We start from the raw sequence: 13,900 nt of genomic DNA on the forward strand, positions 1-13,900 counted from the left end.
CACTGAAGTGAATGGAAGGACTCCAGCTGACTTCACCTCATTAACCTCAGCTGGGGGCTCTGGCTATAAGGGGACATTGTCAAAGCAGTGCCCATGGATTTAGCCCCTCTATGGGCCATGATAGCCGTGTCCTAATTTTTCCAGCCAGATCTGTCTCTTCTTCTCAGCTCAGAGTCTTAGTTGCCCTTCCTGGTCCCCATGCCTTGACTGTTCTAAAGCTCCAATCCCAAAGCAGATGAAATAGATTTAATCCTAGGGGTGTCTCACACAAGTTACCTTTTCTTAAATTGCGAGGCCTCTGGGCATACCAGGGTTTTTTTTTTTTTACTTGTGCACATTTTAAGTTAGCTTTAAATAAAATAAAGCTTTCTCTAGGTGAAAGAAATGCAGAATGCTGAACAGAAGAGAAATAGTAATGTTGTGGGTCTGGCATGTATTTCTGTGCTCATTAAGTTACAACCAACTTGATTTTACAAAACGATATTTGGCATGAGATTAATCCTTAATATGGTTGTATTGCTTCTGCTTTTCTTTAAAGCAAAAATCTCCAATGGTTAAGAAGGCTCCTTCATGCTGAAAGCACAAACCACTCACATGCAAGAACTGCTTTTAATGAACTTGCATAAGGATTTTTGTGGTAGCCTGTTATTGGGATGCACAGTCCTATTACGCCAGTGAAAACCCATAATCATCTGAAAAACATTTGTTTCTGTTTTGTTGTAATTTGCTCTAACTACAGAAGAACCACAGAATCATTTTCTTAACTAAAAAGAGTTGCTGGGAATGTTGAAACAATTGGGGTGAACAAGAAACTAGAATGAAAAGATCTAGTGAAAAATGCCCTGGAATCATTATATTTCATCTATGATGCCTTTATTCTACACTGGATACAGATTTCCCCCTCCCCAAATATCCATTATTATTTGGCCTGCTTTAAAATAGAACCAACTAGGGTGACCAAATGTCCCGATTTTATAGAAACAGTCCTGATTTTTGAGTCTTCTTTTTTAAATATAGGCTCCTATTACCCCCCACCCACATCCTGATTTTTCACACATGCCGTCTGGTCACCCTAGAACCAACAAGCACTTTGATCGATAGATTGAAACCAGATTTACTGTGGCCTTTGCGAGGAATTCAGTACCCTCTCTTGCAAAGCTAACCTGGAACTTCTTAGAGCAATACTTCTGGGTGAACACTGTAATCTTTACTCCTGTACCAAAAGTGGCTTACTGGAAAGGTTCTGTTTCCTCTGTCTCTAATCAGAATAATCCCCACTCAATTTCCTTTCTACGCTGACCCCTGAAACTAAAGGGTCATGCCGTGAAGGAATGCTAAGGTGATGACAGCTGCTGATTAAAATGAGGATGTTCCCAGTTCTAACTGAACACCAACACCCAAGCATGTGTGACCAGTAAGGAGGTTTAAAGAGGGGTCTAGGTAGTTAGCTCAGCCTCATCTGTGCATTGAGTGGGCAGTGCACCTTCTATCACCAGCCATACAGTGTGGTCCTACTCCATGAGGCGACTTTACGTGTGGTATGGTAGAGTTTATTCTCTCTGAGTGTGTGATCTGCTCAGTTTACAAGTACAAAAACCAGCCCTGCAAACACAGCCTGGGCCTGAATGTCAAGCTGGGATTTCACTTCTCATGCATCATCACCTCTCATAAAGCTTCAACTTATGCCCTCAGTAACACCTACACAACTCCTAGAAGATGGGTGTGCTGAGGGTAGAATATGACACGAGGTGCCCGCTGGTGAGAGGGCATAGTAGCACGTTGTAATGGTCAGTGAGTGGGTGCTCGGGTTTATAACACTACTACCATCTCATTCCAGGTAACAACAATCACACCAAGGCCTATCTCTGCCACAAGGAGGATATGTTTGTGTGTCCCAGCACCACCCAGGACCCCCACAAAGAGGCAACCAGCATGTGGACATTGATGGTCATTGCCCAGCTGTTAGTTGGGATTGGAACTGTTCCCATTCAGCCCTTTGGGATCTCCTATGTGGATGACTTTGCTGAGGCAAACAATTCTCCGCTGTATATTGGTAAGTCCCCTGTCTGTAGGGCTTCCGCTGCTAGGGTTTTACCTCAGAAACACTCACAAAACACCCTGAAACAAACAAAGTAAAAATTGGTGTTTATCTGATACGTACCGGAAAAATACCAGAAATGGCTACTCACTTCATGTTGACTTCCCCCTTATCCTGGTGCAATTTGTCCCTGCTCCCTGACTCATATCTAACATTAATTAATGTTGGGTACTTTAAACCTGCCTCAGGCACTGAGTGACAGTATATTCTCATATTTCTGTTGGACACGCTGTAGCATTGTACACACACGCAGGGTTAAAACAATACCACATTACAAACTCTGGATGCAATTTTAAAAATTGTATTAAAAAATTTAAAAATCCAATTTGATTGAATGTAAATTTCAGTTCTTGATTTCATAAACATTTTCCTCTTTGACTACTTTGGGATATTGCTGTGATGGCAAAGGACAAATCTCTTTAGATAACGGCAAATGTATTTTTATTATATTTTGAATGATTAAATATTAGCTTCTTATTATGGTAAATATATAGGTGGTAAAAAATGTAGGCCTAGTGCCAGGAAGAGAGATGTGAAACCCACTAAACCATGGGTTCAGTAACAAGGATACAAAGCTTAAATTGATGTAAGTCATTTTTTTACATGTAATAAAAAAAATTAAAGTTGATCGTATTTAGACACAAATTTTGGGAAGTATCCAAAAAATCTTCTCATTGCAATATGCAAAAAGACAAAATTCCTACCGCCCATTTGGACATGTACATAGAATGCAAAAATTCCTAAAAATAACCCCCCAAATGATATTACTAAACCTCAACAAAGGGAAGCCATACATTCCTGCAGGAGCCCGCTAGCCTGGACTCTGGGCTGCTGCTCTTTGCTGCATTGGTGCAGACTCCCTGTCGGGTAGGGCAGTCACCACCTTGTTGAAATCCTTCTATGAACAGAACCTAGGCCATCCAGGAGACAGTCCCTCACTGGCGAAAGGACGAGCTGCTTCTCAGGGAGATAAATGGGGAGCCAGAAGGTAACACTTATACTTATTGATGATGATCTTTGGCCTAGACAGTGGGGCTGACTGAAAATTTTCCATCAAAACTGCTTTTCAGTAGAAAGTTGGGTTTTCAACTAAATGATATTCCTCAAAAACAGGTCTGCTTCCTGTGGAAAATGTCCACGTTGTATTAAAAACCTAAGCTCCTGAAAACCAAAATATTTTGATTTAAAATGGTGCCTGCTGGAACTTGTAGCTCAGGTGTTTTATGATCCCATCCTCCTCTATGGGCTGAGTGCTCTGGATGAACTACATGCCATGCTGTACCATGGCCAGGGACTCCTATAAGGTACAACCTCCCTTCACCAAGAGGGGAGAAAATGATGCATTATAGGAGATGCAGTCTGGCCACCGAGCCCAGCCCACAGATGAAAATGGAAGCATAAAGCACCCAAACTACAATTCAGACGAAGCACTGTGGCATGATTTTGAACCAGAATATTTTGGTTTTCAATATTTTTCCAAAAAATCTATTGTCCAACTGTCAGCTGTACTAGACATTTTAATCAACACGTCTGAGAAACCATCGAGTGACTCTGCCTAAATTTGTGGGCTCTCCACTTTTCCACCAGCCCTGTGGCTGAGTGATTTAGGTGGGTACCCATTAAACATGGTACTTTATAAAGAAACCACAAGCCAAGCATGGGAAAGAAAAATGAAGCACATCTCAGACCACCTTCCCCAAGGAACTAATCAGACTCAAAACAATGCAAACCCATAATCAGAGTGGCAGACTCGAACAAGGGAAAAGTCAGCCACAGTGTTTAGACAAAGCAAAATTACCACCTGAAGCTGTGCAGGGCACGGACCTCTGATGTTTTGCCCTGCCATTGATCATGCCCCTGCACAGCACTAATGGCCCTTAAATGAGATTCTCCTTTGCAATGCTACACTGCCTCTCTCTTTATTAACTGGCTGCCCTCCTTACATTTGTGATGATAATCTATGTCATATGGGCATGACAAAGGGAAGGATCAGAGTAGCTGGCAGCGGTTCAGGCTGCATGGGTGTCCAGCACAAACACACGCGTCAGAGCTTGTTACTCTGTTTGCTCTCTGAGAAATCATCATGCCCATCCAAGGGAGAAAAATAGTAGGAAAACCATCTCCCAGCTGTTATTTAATATTGATTTATTATTCTGTGAGCTGAAGTACTACAGCCTTCAAGGAGCCAAACATTACAGAGTGCAGACTCAGAAAGTCTGTGGCTTGGATTTGAAACGGACACTTTTACTACCCAGCAGGTAGCCACCTATTGCAAAGGGAGAGTTCTCAGCCTCAGATGCTCATCTGTTCCCAGGGAAATGTGGGCTGTGGTTTACAAGCTGGGGCTTCAGAACTCTCACCTTATTTATGCCATTTGAAAGTTCACCCCCATGCCAAGAGCACTGAGAGATGATAGCCAGGAGCTCAGCTGGGTCTCAAAGTTACATTATCCAAGGTGACTTAGAAGCTTAAGTCACATTTTCAAAAATAACATAGGCACTTAGGCCTGGTCTACACTACGGGTTTGGGTTGAATTTAGCCGCATTAGGTCGATTTTAAAATGAATGCATCCACACAACCAACCCCGTTCCGTCGACTTAAAGGGCTCTTAAAATTGACTTCTGTACTCCTCCCCCAATGATGGGATTAGTGCTAAAATCGACTTTCCTGGGTCGAATTTGGGGTATTACAGATGCAAATCAATGGTACTGGCCTCCAGGAGCTATCCCAGAGTGCTCCAATGTAACCGCTCTGGACAGCACTTTGAACTCCGATGCACTAGCCAGGTACACGGGAAAAACTCCGGGAACTTTTGAATTTAATTTCCTGTTTGGTCAATGTCGCGAACTCAGTAGCACAGGTGACCATGCAGTCCCCCCAGAATCATAGAGCGTAGAATGTTTCTACACTCCCCTTATCATCTCCATCCCTGAGGTTATTGCAGAAAAAAAACGCTCTTGCGATGACATGTTTTCTGAGCTCATGCAGTCCTCCCGCGCTGATAGGGCACAGCTTAATGAACGGAAGCATTCAGTGGCAGAGGCCAGGAAAGAGTTAAATGAGCACGAAGAGCAGAGGCAGGACTCGATGCTGAGGAAAGCCAGCAAGAGCAGACCTCCCACTGTATAACCGCCTACCCTTCTCCCCATGTTCCATAGCCTCCTCACCCAGATGCCCAAGAAGGTGGGGGGAGGCTCCTGGAACCCAGCCACTCCACTCCAGAGGATGGCCCAAGCAACAGAAGGCTGTCATTCAAACAGTTTGATTTTTAGTGTGGCTACAATAAGCAATGTGGCCATGTCCTTCCCTCCTCCCCCACCTCACCCGGGCTACCTCGTCCGTTATCTCTTTTTTTTTAATTAATAAAGGAAGAATGCATGGTTTCAAAACAATAGTTACTTTCTTTTGAAGAGGGGAGGGTGGTTGGCTTACCGGGAATTAAAATCAACAAAGGGGGTGGGTTTTCATCAAGGAGAAACACACACAACTGTCACACCGAAGCCTGGCCAGTCATGAAACTGGTTTTCAAAGCCTTTCTGATGCGCAGCGTACCTTGCTGTGCTCTTCTAATCGCCCTGGTATCTGGCTGCTCAAAATTGGATGCCAGGCAATTTGCCTCAACCTCCCACCCCGCCATAAATGTCTCCCCCTTACTCTCACAGATATTATGGAGCACAAAGCAAGCAGCAATAACAATGGGAATGTTGGTTGTGCTGAGGTCTGACCTAGTCAGCAAACAGCGCCAGCGAGCTTTTAAAGTGCATGACGGTGAGCTGAGTGGGCTCCATGCTTGGCGTGGTATGGCGTCTGCATGGGTAACCCAGGAAAAGAGGCGCAAAACAATTGACAGCCATTGCTTTCATGGAGGGAGGGGCGACTGACGACATGTACCCAAAACCACCCGCGACAATGTTTTTGCCCCATCAGGCACTGGGCGCGTAACCCAGAATTCCAATGGGCGGTGGAGACTGCGGGAACTGTATGATAGCTACCCACTGTGCACCACTCCATAAGTTGATGCTCGCCACAGTAGTGAGGATGCAATCCGCCAAATAAATGCACTTAGAGGGGAGATACACAATTGACTGTATAAAATCGATTTCTAAACATTAACTTCTGTAAAATTGATTTAATTTCGTAGTGTAGACATACCCTTAGATGCCTAAGGGCTGGATTCACAAAGCTACTTAGTCACCTAAAGACCCAGGTAGGCACTGAGTAGGGTTTGCAAAAGTGCCTCAGCATGTTAGGCAGCTAAACCCTATTGGTTTCAGTTGGAGTGTGAGTCCAATGGGAGTTGGGCACCTAAGCCTTTGAAAATCCCACTGGGTGCCTATATGTTTCCTTAGGCACCTAAATATCTGTGTAAGTTGGACCAGAAGTGCCTAAGTCACTTTTGGAAAAAAAATTGGGCTTAGGCTCCTAAATCACTTTGGGTACACTGCAAACAAACCCACAAAGCACTGAATATTGGAGCCTGAGTCAACTGATCAGCTTGTGGGGTGCACACCACGGAGCTGAGAATAGCAGTGCAGACCTTCCCGTGTGGGCTGGAGCCCGGGCTCAGAAACCCGGAGCGGGAGAGGAATCTCAGTGCCTGGGCAGCCCTGGCGCTCACAAGGCCGAATCAGTTGACCCTGACTCTGACGCTGCTGCGTAAGGGGCGGGGGAGTGCAGCGTAGACGTAGGCACTCTGGAAAATGTTGCCCATAGGTTCTTGTAGGCAATCCCTGCTTCCTAAACTTTCTGTAGAAAAGAAGGTGGAATGGGCAAAATTAATGGAAGGGGCTTGGGGTTTGATTTTTTTAAATACACTGATTTTATTTTAACCATGTGCTCAAGCCACCTTGACATCAATGGGACTTGAGTATGTGCTTAAAGTTAAGATGGTGCTTAAGTGTTTTGTTGAATGGAAGCCAAAGGCACATGGTGTTCAGTCTCATGAACCCACAATGTACCTAGATACAGATCCTCTGAGGTATTTAAGTGCCTAACTCCCATTGGTTTCAATGAGAGTTAGGTGCCCAAATACCTTTGAGGATCTGGGCCCTGGTGCCTGCAGATACCTGGCTAGTTGCCCACCTTGACATGTGGTTTGGCTTACTGACCCTGCAAAGTGCTGAGAGCCCTTCACTCCTATAGCCTGCAATAGGAGGGGAGGGTGCTCAGCACTGCACAATCACAGGGATGGCTCAGCACTGCTCCCGTCACTGCAGATTTTCATAGCACTGTGATAAGTGGCTGGTGATACACAAAGGGTAGCAATAAGCATTGATTGCAACATTGAAATGCATCTGCAAGACCTTGATTTTGACAGTTTGGATGGGATCCTTTTGAATGGCAGCTGCGTTTATCATCTCTAATGCGTCTGTTGAAATAAACAGTGCATATAACAGCTGAGCAATAGAGGAGGCATTAATTATCTGTCAGTTGGTAAGAGATGACTTATTTCTCCTGTGTGTTGTGACAGCATTCCTGCCTCGCTTGGGAAGATAAATGCCAAATCAGCAATGAAGCAATTACTTGGTAATCTGCCACTCATTCTGGTGCTCTCCCACTCTTGCTTTCAGCAATCCTGTTTTCCATCGCTGTGTTCGGCCCGTCTTTTGGATACTTGCTGGGGTCCGTGGTGCTGCGGCTGTTTGTGGACATTGGGAGACCTGACGTGAGTGAGTATTCCACAAAAACAACAAGGAGTCCGGTGGCACCTTAAAGACTAACATTTATTTGGGCATAAGCTTTCGTGGGTAAAAAACCCACTTCTTCAGATGCAGTATTCCACAAGTAGCACTGGACTTTCTAAAGCTCCTCTCTGCATCAGAAGGACAACGGTCACTTTGATAGGCCTGCTGGCTGGAACATGTGCCCTGGCTGTAGTGAATCAGAAAACCCTTTTCCAGTTGAAAGGTTGGGTCTGGAAGAGCCACACAGAATATATTCTAAGCCCTGCATATGGCCACCAACGAGATCAACTTTCTGGGGAAAGCTGATAGATTAGCATAACACTTGATGACAGGCAAAGAGCATGTTGAGCCAGAGCCCATCTGTAGATTATCTGTGTGGTTTATTGACTTGCTGATTGGAAAATATTTGTAGTGATTTGTAGACTCTAGTGCACGGTGAAGACTCAGGGGCAGCAAGGGTGCTGCTTGAGTGGTGCTCTACCCCAGCTGAGCAGGTAGGGGCAAATGCACTTCTGAAAGGTCCGCTCCACTCCCAGAACATTATAGGATGGGCCAGGCTAGGCTCACTTACTTGCTGTATAGCTGGGGAGGTAGCATGGTTAGGTGATAGTGTTATGTGCTGGACTTCAGAGCACCTGGCTTCTGCTCCTGGTTCTACCAGTGATGTACTGTGTGCCTTACCCAAGTCATATCCGCTCCCACCTTGTCTATTTAGATCAGAAGCTCTTCAGGGCTGGAACTGTCTCTGTGCAGGGCTTAGCACAATATCTAAGGGGTGTCTCTATGCAGGGGTGCCAATCTCCGCTGGGACCTTCAGATACTACTGGAACACAAAGATGATTATTATTAATTATTTGTATTGTGGTAGTACTGAGGAGCCTTCATCATGGACCAGGACTCCATTGTGCTAGGTGCTGTACAATCCCAGAATGAAAAGACAATTGCTGTGGGGATGTAGCCTGGAATATTGTTGGTTTGGGGTTTAATCACATGTAGGGTGACCAGACAGCAAATGTGAAAAATCGGGACGGGGGTGGGGGGTAATAGGAGCCTATAAAAGAAAAAGACCCCAAAATAGGGACTGCCCTATAAAATTGGGACATCTGGTCACCCTAATCACATGCTTCCACAGTGCTGCAGCCAGCCAGGCATTTGAGAAGAGATGCCACACAGTGAAGTAAAGGTAGAACGAGAACCCAGCTCCCTCCAATTTGTCTAGCTCCCAGCAGCAGGGAGTCCTTTATCTACTGTACATGTGGGATCTATTGTTAGCAAATTCTCCACCACTTCATCATTAGTGTGGCTTTTCCTCCGTTTCTTCAGAAAGATCTGGGCCATGTGACATTTTTGTCTGGTGCCAGATAAGAAAAATATATGAGTCGAGGGCAGGAAATGTCAGAAGAGCTAGGCTTGGTCTCTGTGGAGACAGACAGATTTAGCATCCTCTCTGTGGTCGCCCCTTGATGACATCACCCACCCAGGAATGGATTGGTTCTGGTCAGGGCAGCCAGGCAATTGTTCTGGCTGGGTGTGGGCTTTGCTTGCACTGGACCCTGGTTTATTCCTGGATGGCAGGAAGTCTGGGCTGAGAAGCATACACTTAAGCCTGCTGTTTGTTCCTTTTCCACTTATAAAGGCGTAACAATGCAGAGATGCACTTTCCATGCCAACCCCAGTGCTCTTTCAACCTCGGATGAGTAATGCGGCCCGGCCGAAGGATGTCTGTGCTGGAAGCGCAATGACCCTCTTGTCTCTCCTCTGGTCCCTGGAGAAGGGTGTGAAGCTAATACCTTCGGAAATCGCTCTCATTAAGGCTCTCTCTTTGCTAGCTGAGGTGACAGGCTCTTCCCTTAAGCTCAGTGAGCAGAAAGTTGCCAAACCTGGGAACAATGGGACAGGGATTCTTTCCAGGAAAGTGGCTACTAAAATTTCCAGTCACCTTCTTGACTCTACAATCCTTCTGTCAATCTGGATTCCAAGCATGCCATCTACCCAACGGCAAAGGATGATGGAATAGAGACTTCTTTAAACTCCTTCGCCACTGAGTGGCTTCTTGGGAAGAACTTTCAATCCTGCATCAGCTAGATGCCGATGTAACTTTTCCAGGCACTCCCAGAGTGCAGGGCTGTTCGGACATGGAGTCTTCAGTTAGGCTCATCTCCATCACATCATGGGCTCTTTCTAGTAGCAGTGAAGCATTCTGCACTGCTAGTGCTTGATCCTGCATCTGTTACAAATAATGACAGAGCTCCTGTTTCCTTCAGTGGCACGAGATCATCAGGTAGATCTCAGGCCCACAGCAAGCCCAGCACAGACTCTGGCCTTGGCCTGGAGATTAACTGCAGGCCTGGAGACCCCACCAGTCACCAGGAATAGCTATACTCATGGTGCTAGGGGGTTCTCTGCTAGAAATGACAGCAGCTGCCTTGATGATTACACAAGGCAGGCAGGGCACCATGAACCCTCAAGCCCATGTCCACCTCCTCAGCCAGCTTTTCTGTGCCAAGGACCAGCTGGACATGCTGCCTTGCTTGGACCCCCCAACCAAGACTGTTACTCCTAAGAGAGAGGGAGGCAGCTGAAGTCTGAGCCTGGCTGTGCCTGCGTTAATGAGGCTGTGCAGAGCTGTTCAGCACACTCCCTGGGAGGGGCTCCTGGCCAGTCAGCATGCTGCCTTTGCTTGGCTGTGACTAATGGGCTCCAATGTCTCACCTCATGTGTTGGCTTTGAGAACCCCCTCGGCCCTGCTGCCTACATTCAGATAATGGGGGTGTGGCTGTGAGGGAAGTGCTCCAGCATGGGCCTTGGCCATTCAGAACTAGCTCCTGGTAGGGAAGGGGGAGTGTATGGGGCAAGGCCCCCTTGTAGGATCATTTGGCCATAAGCAGTGACCCCTGTGGTGTGGAAACATTTAGGGACAGATCCTCAGCTGATATAAATCAATGAAGCTGAATTGACTTCAATGAAGAATGTCTCTGTGACTTCAATGGAGCTACGCCCATTTACCCCAGCTGGGGATCTGGCCCTTAGTCTATTTTACAGGAGGCTTCATATAAAGCTTCTTGCTCCTCTAACCCATAGGAAGTGGGTTGGACTGGATTAATTTTTTTCTCCTTGCTTTTATTTTGGGCCAAGAATGTGTAAAAATAAGAACTAATTAGAACAACCATGCATGGGGATCAAACCTGAGACCTTGAGACTATCACACGTGAGTCCCTAGGTTCCGAGATAAAAGACTAGCTCTGGTAAGTCAAAGGCAGTTGCAGACTCATATATCTCTATACATAGTGTAGCCACCTAGGGGGACAGAGTCATGTTGTGCTAATGGGAGTTGTATTAGGACACTGGGTAACTTCACTCCTCCCTGTGTTTTCAGATCTCATGAATCTGACACCACATGACCAACGCTGGATTGGAGCCTGGTGGCTGGGGCTGCTCATCTCTTCAGGCTGCCTGCTGCTCACCTCCATTCCCTATTTCTTCTTCCCTCGGTACATGTTGAAAGGGCAGGTAAGACCCAGGCATTGTAGGGGCAGAACATCATCTTGCTCAGAGCAGGTTTGTGGTGTTTTATGTGGTGATACATGTCTCCTTCCAGGGCAGTTATGGGGAATGGAGACAAGGGAAGATGGACAGCATGTTGGCCATTCTGGTATGTGCTTGTGAATCTTGGCAAGTGAATCTATAAGGGACTGACTCCTTCACTTTCTTGCAATTAACCTGGGTGGAGGAGAAAACCAGAACTGGCCTTCAGCAGGCAGGTGGCAAGCTGAGACTTCTTCTTGTCTGCTACTTTGTCCATTTGGTTAACTCATCCTCCCCGCACTCCATCCTGTCTGTATGTTCTGTCCACCTGGTGAATCCTTTCGCACACTAGACTGGGAACTCTCTGGGGCAGGAACTGTCTTCTCTGTTACTTATCACTATGGTGCCTAGCACAATGGAGCCCTGGTCCTTGCTCGGAGCTCCTAGGCAGAGGTGACGTGGGGGAGGGCATGTGTGGTTGAAGCTGGCTGCCCCCAATCTGCCCCCCCCCACACACACACACTATCGGCAGATTTGGGTTGTCTCTGGTCCCAGGTGTTGTAATACAAATAATGTACAATAATAATTGGATTTCTTTCATCACATGGAAGGGACCCTACGCTGCACTGGTTCCTCTTGTTTTACTGCTAAAGCTTACAGTGCATGAATATCTGGTTACCAAACTCTGTCACGAGTTGGTGATCTCAGTCCACACTCAGTCATTACACTTGGCACCTGGGTGCCAATGTCATCCCACTAGCTGAGCGGGGATGTTGAACCTCCCTAGATTAGGGCCTGCCAGGTCAAGGCTGAGGCATGTTGGCTGAGCAGTGTGGAGAGGCTTGTGATGTTTCAGGTTTGTGGATAATTGAAGGAGTTTCACACAATGCATCATGAGCCTGTGGAACTCATTGCTACAAGCTATCACTGAGGCCAGGAGCTTGTCAGGATTCAGAGAAGGATTGGACATTTATGTGGATAATGAGAATATCTGGAGATATACAGAAAACAAGAGTTTTGGAAGGGACATAAGCCCTCCTGCTTCAGGGCTTTAACCAAGCTCAAAATGCTCAGCTTCAGGAAGACATTTTGCACTGGGGCAGGTTAACCCATAACAGCCCATGGCAGGAGTTCTTCCGTCTGAAGCGGCTGGTGCTGGCTAGCATTGGGGATGAGATACTGGAGTCGATGGACTTCTTGCATTTCCTATGTTTCTATTTCATTCACCAAGGCTGTCTTTTATCACCACTGCATTCACTTAGTTGTAGTTTTGTGTAAGACACTATCCTCTCCATAGGAATTGAGGTTTCACTGCACCTTGCACCTGTCTCGTTAGCCTCTTTCCTCCCACCTCCCTGCTATAGCCACCTTGGCATTCTGTACTTTCCTGCCCCTTCTCTCCCTCCCCTTACAGTGGCATCACCACCCCCATCCTTGTCCTGTCTTCTCCAAGGTCATATTCTCTAACGATAACAGGGACACCAGCAGAGGGCTCCCAGGGGTAATTGTTCAAAGTGGAGCTCTGCTGTGGGGTACCAGCACCATGCCGAGCTGTGTAGCAGAGCTGGTTGGGAATTTTTCCACAATACATTTTTTTGGGGTCAGAAATGCTGATCCATTGAAACAGATTGCAGGAAAGGGTTGGTCTGGACAAATTCCCCATTTTGAGAGCAGTTTGGGCGGCGACGGGGGGAAAGAGAAAGGTTTTAAATTGTCAGAATGTCCCATTTTGATGTTTTCAACATGAAAAGTTCCATTTTTTGCTTTGAAACGGCTCTTCATTCCAAAATGTAAGTTAATTTATAGTAAAAAAAAAATCAAAATTGAAACAAAACATTTCATAATTTTCTTTCAGCTGACCCAACTGGAATTTCCCCCCTCCCCGCCCCGATATTTGGTTCATGACAATTTTTGAAATATTTGACTTTTCATCCCAATTTAGGGTGTTTGTATTTTTTTCAAAATTTCTCAGACAGGAAAACCGCTTCTCATCTAGCTCTACTCTAGTGCCTAACAGGGGCAGATTTGAGAAGCCGCTCAGATAATTAACTCCTTCACTGCCGCAGGCTGAGCAAGTGCCTCAGCCTTGGTGAAAGATCAAAGAGTAGCTTGGCTCCAGCAGGTGGAATGCCAGGACACAGCTGGCAATGTCCAGCTGCACCAGAGAAGCACATCTCCTTGTCTTCCCCTTTATGCACCCTGGGGCACTCCCTGCAATGAGCACAACAAGGGCTGAGTTGGCTCTTGTGTCAGAGCAGGCCAGCCAGTGCTTTGGAAGGGGGCGTCTAAGCTTTCTTGATTGTCAGGCTGCCACCCGTGCCTCTGCGCGTGACCACACCTGCATGACAGCTGTCTCTCTGATACGGTTACGGGGTAGTTTCCAGAACCCATCACTCACCTGGAGAAAGCCAACTGTCTGCCAGTGCCTCTCGAAGTAAGCTGTTCTTCTCTCTGCTCTCCCCAGGATGCGGGTGCTGAGGCAGACATGCTGAAGAAGATGGAGAAGGCAAAGGCTGAAGAAGTCTCCCTGGCGGAGTTCATTAAAAGTAAAGGGCTCCTGTTCTAGACTTTCACTTTAACTGTTTGAGTGGCT

General features: G+C 46.4%; 1 protein-coding gene across 4 annotated transcripts in view; it reads left to right on the forward strand.

The window, feature by feature from the left end:
• The window catches only part of SLCO2A1 (solute carrier organic anion transporter family member 2A1), an 85,475-nt gene that overhangs the window by 51,733 nt on the left and 19,842 nt on the right, over window positions 1-13,900 (forward strand). For 3 of the 4 annotated variants that reach the window (XM_039489546.1, XM_039489548.1, XM_039489547.1), the window contains exons 5-9: window positions 1,838-2,053; window positions 7,669-7,767; window positions 11,159-11,292; window positions 11,381-11,434; window positions 13,772-13,853. In XM_039489546.1, the coding sequence (XP_039345480.1) occupies window positions 1,838-2,053; window positions 7,669-7,767; window positions 11,159-11,292; window positions 11,381-11,434; window positions 13,772-13,853 (585 nt within the window). The remainder of the gene's footprint in view (window positions 1-1,837; window positions 2,054-7,668; window positions 7,768-11,158; window positions 11,293-11,380; window positions 11,435-13,771; window positions 13,854-13,900) is intronic. The other variant, XM_039489549.1, reaches the window with a different exon arrangement.

Source organism: Mauremys reevesii, linkage group 9 (genome assembly GCF_016161935.1).
Source record: "Mauremys reevesii isolate NIE-2019 linkage group 9, ASM1616193v1, whole genome shotgun sequence".
Classification (NCBI taxonomy): domain Eukaryota; kingdom Metazoa; phylum Chordata; order Testudines; family Geoemydidae; genus Mauremys; species Mauremys reevesii.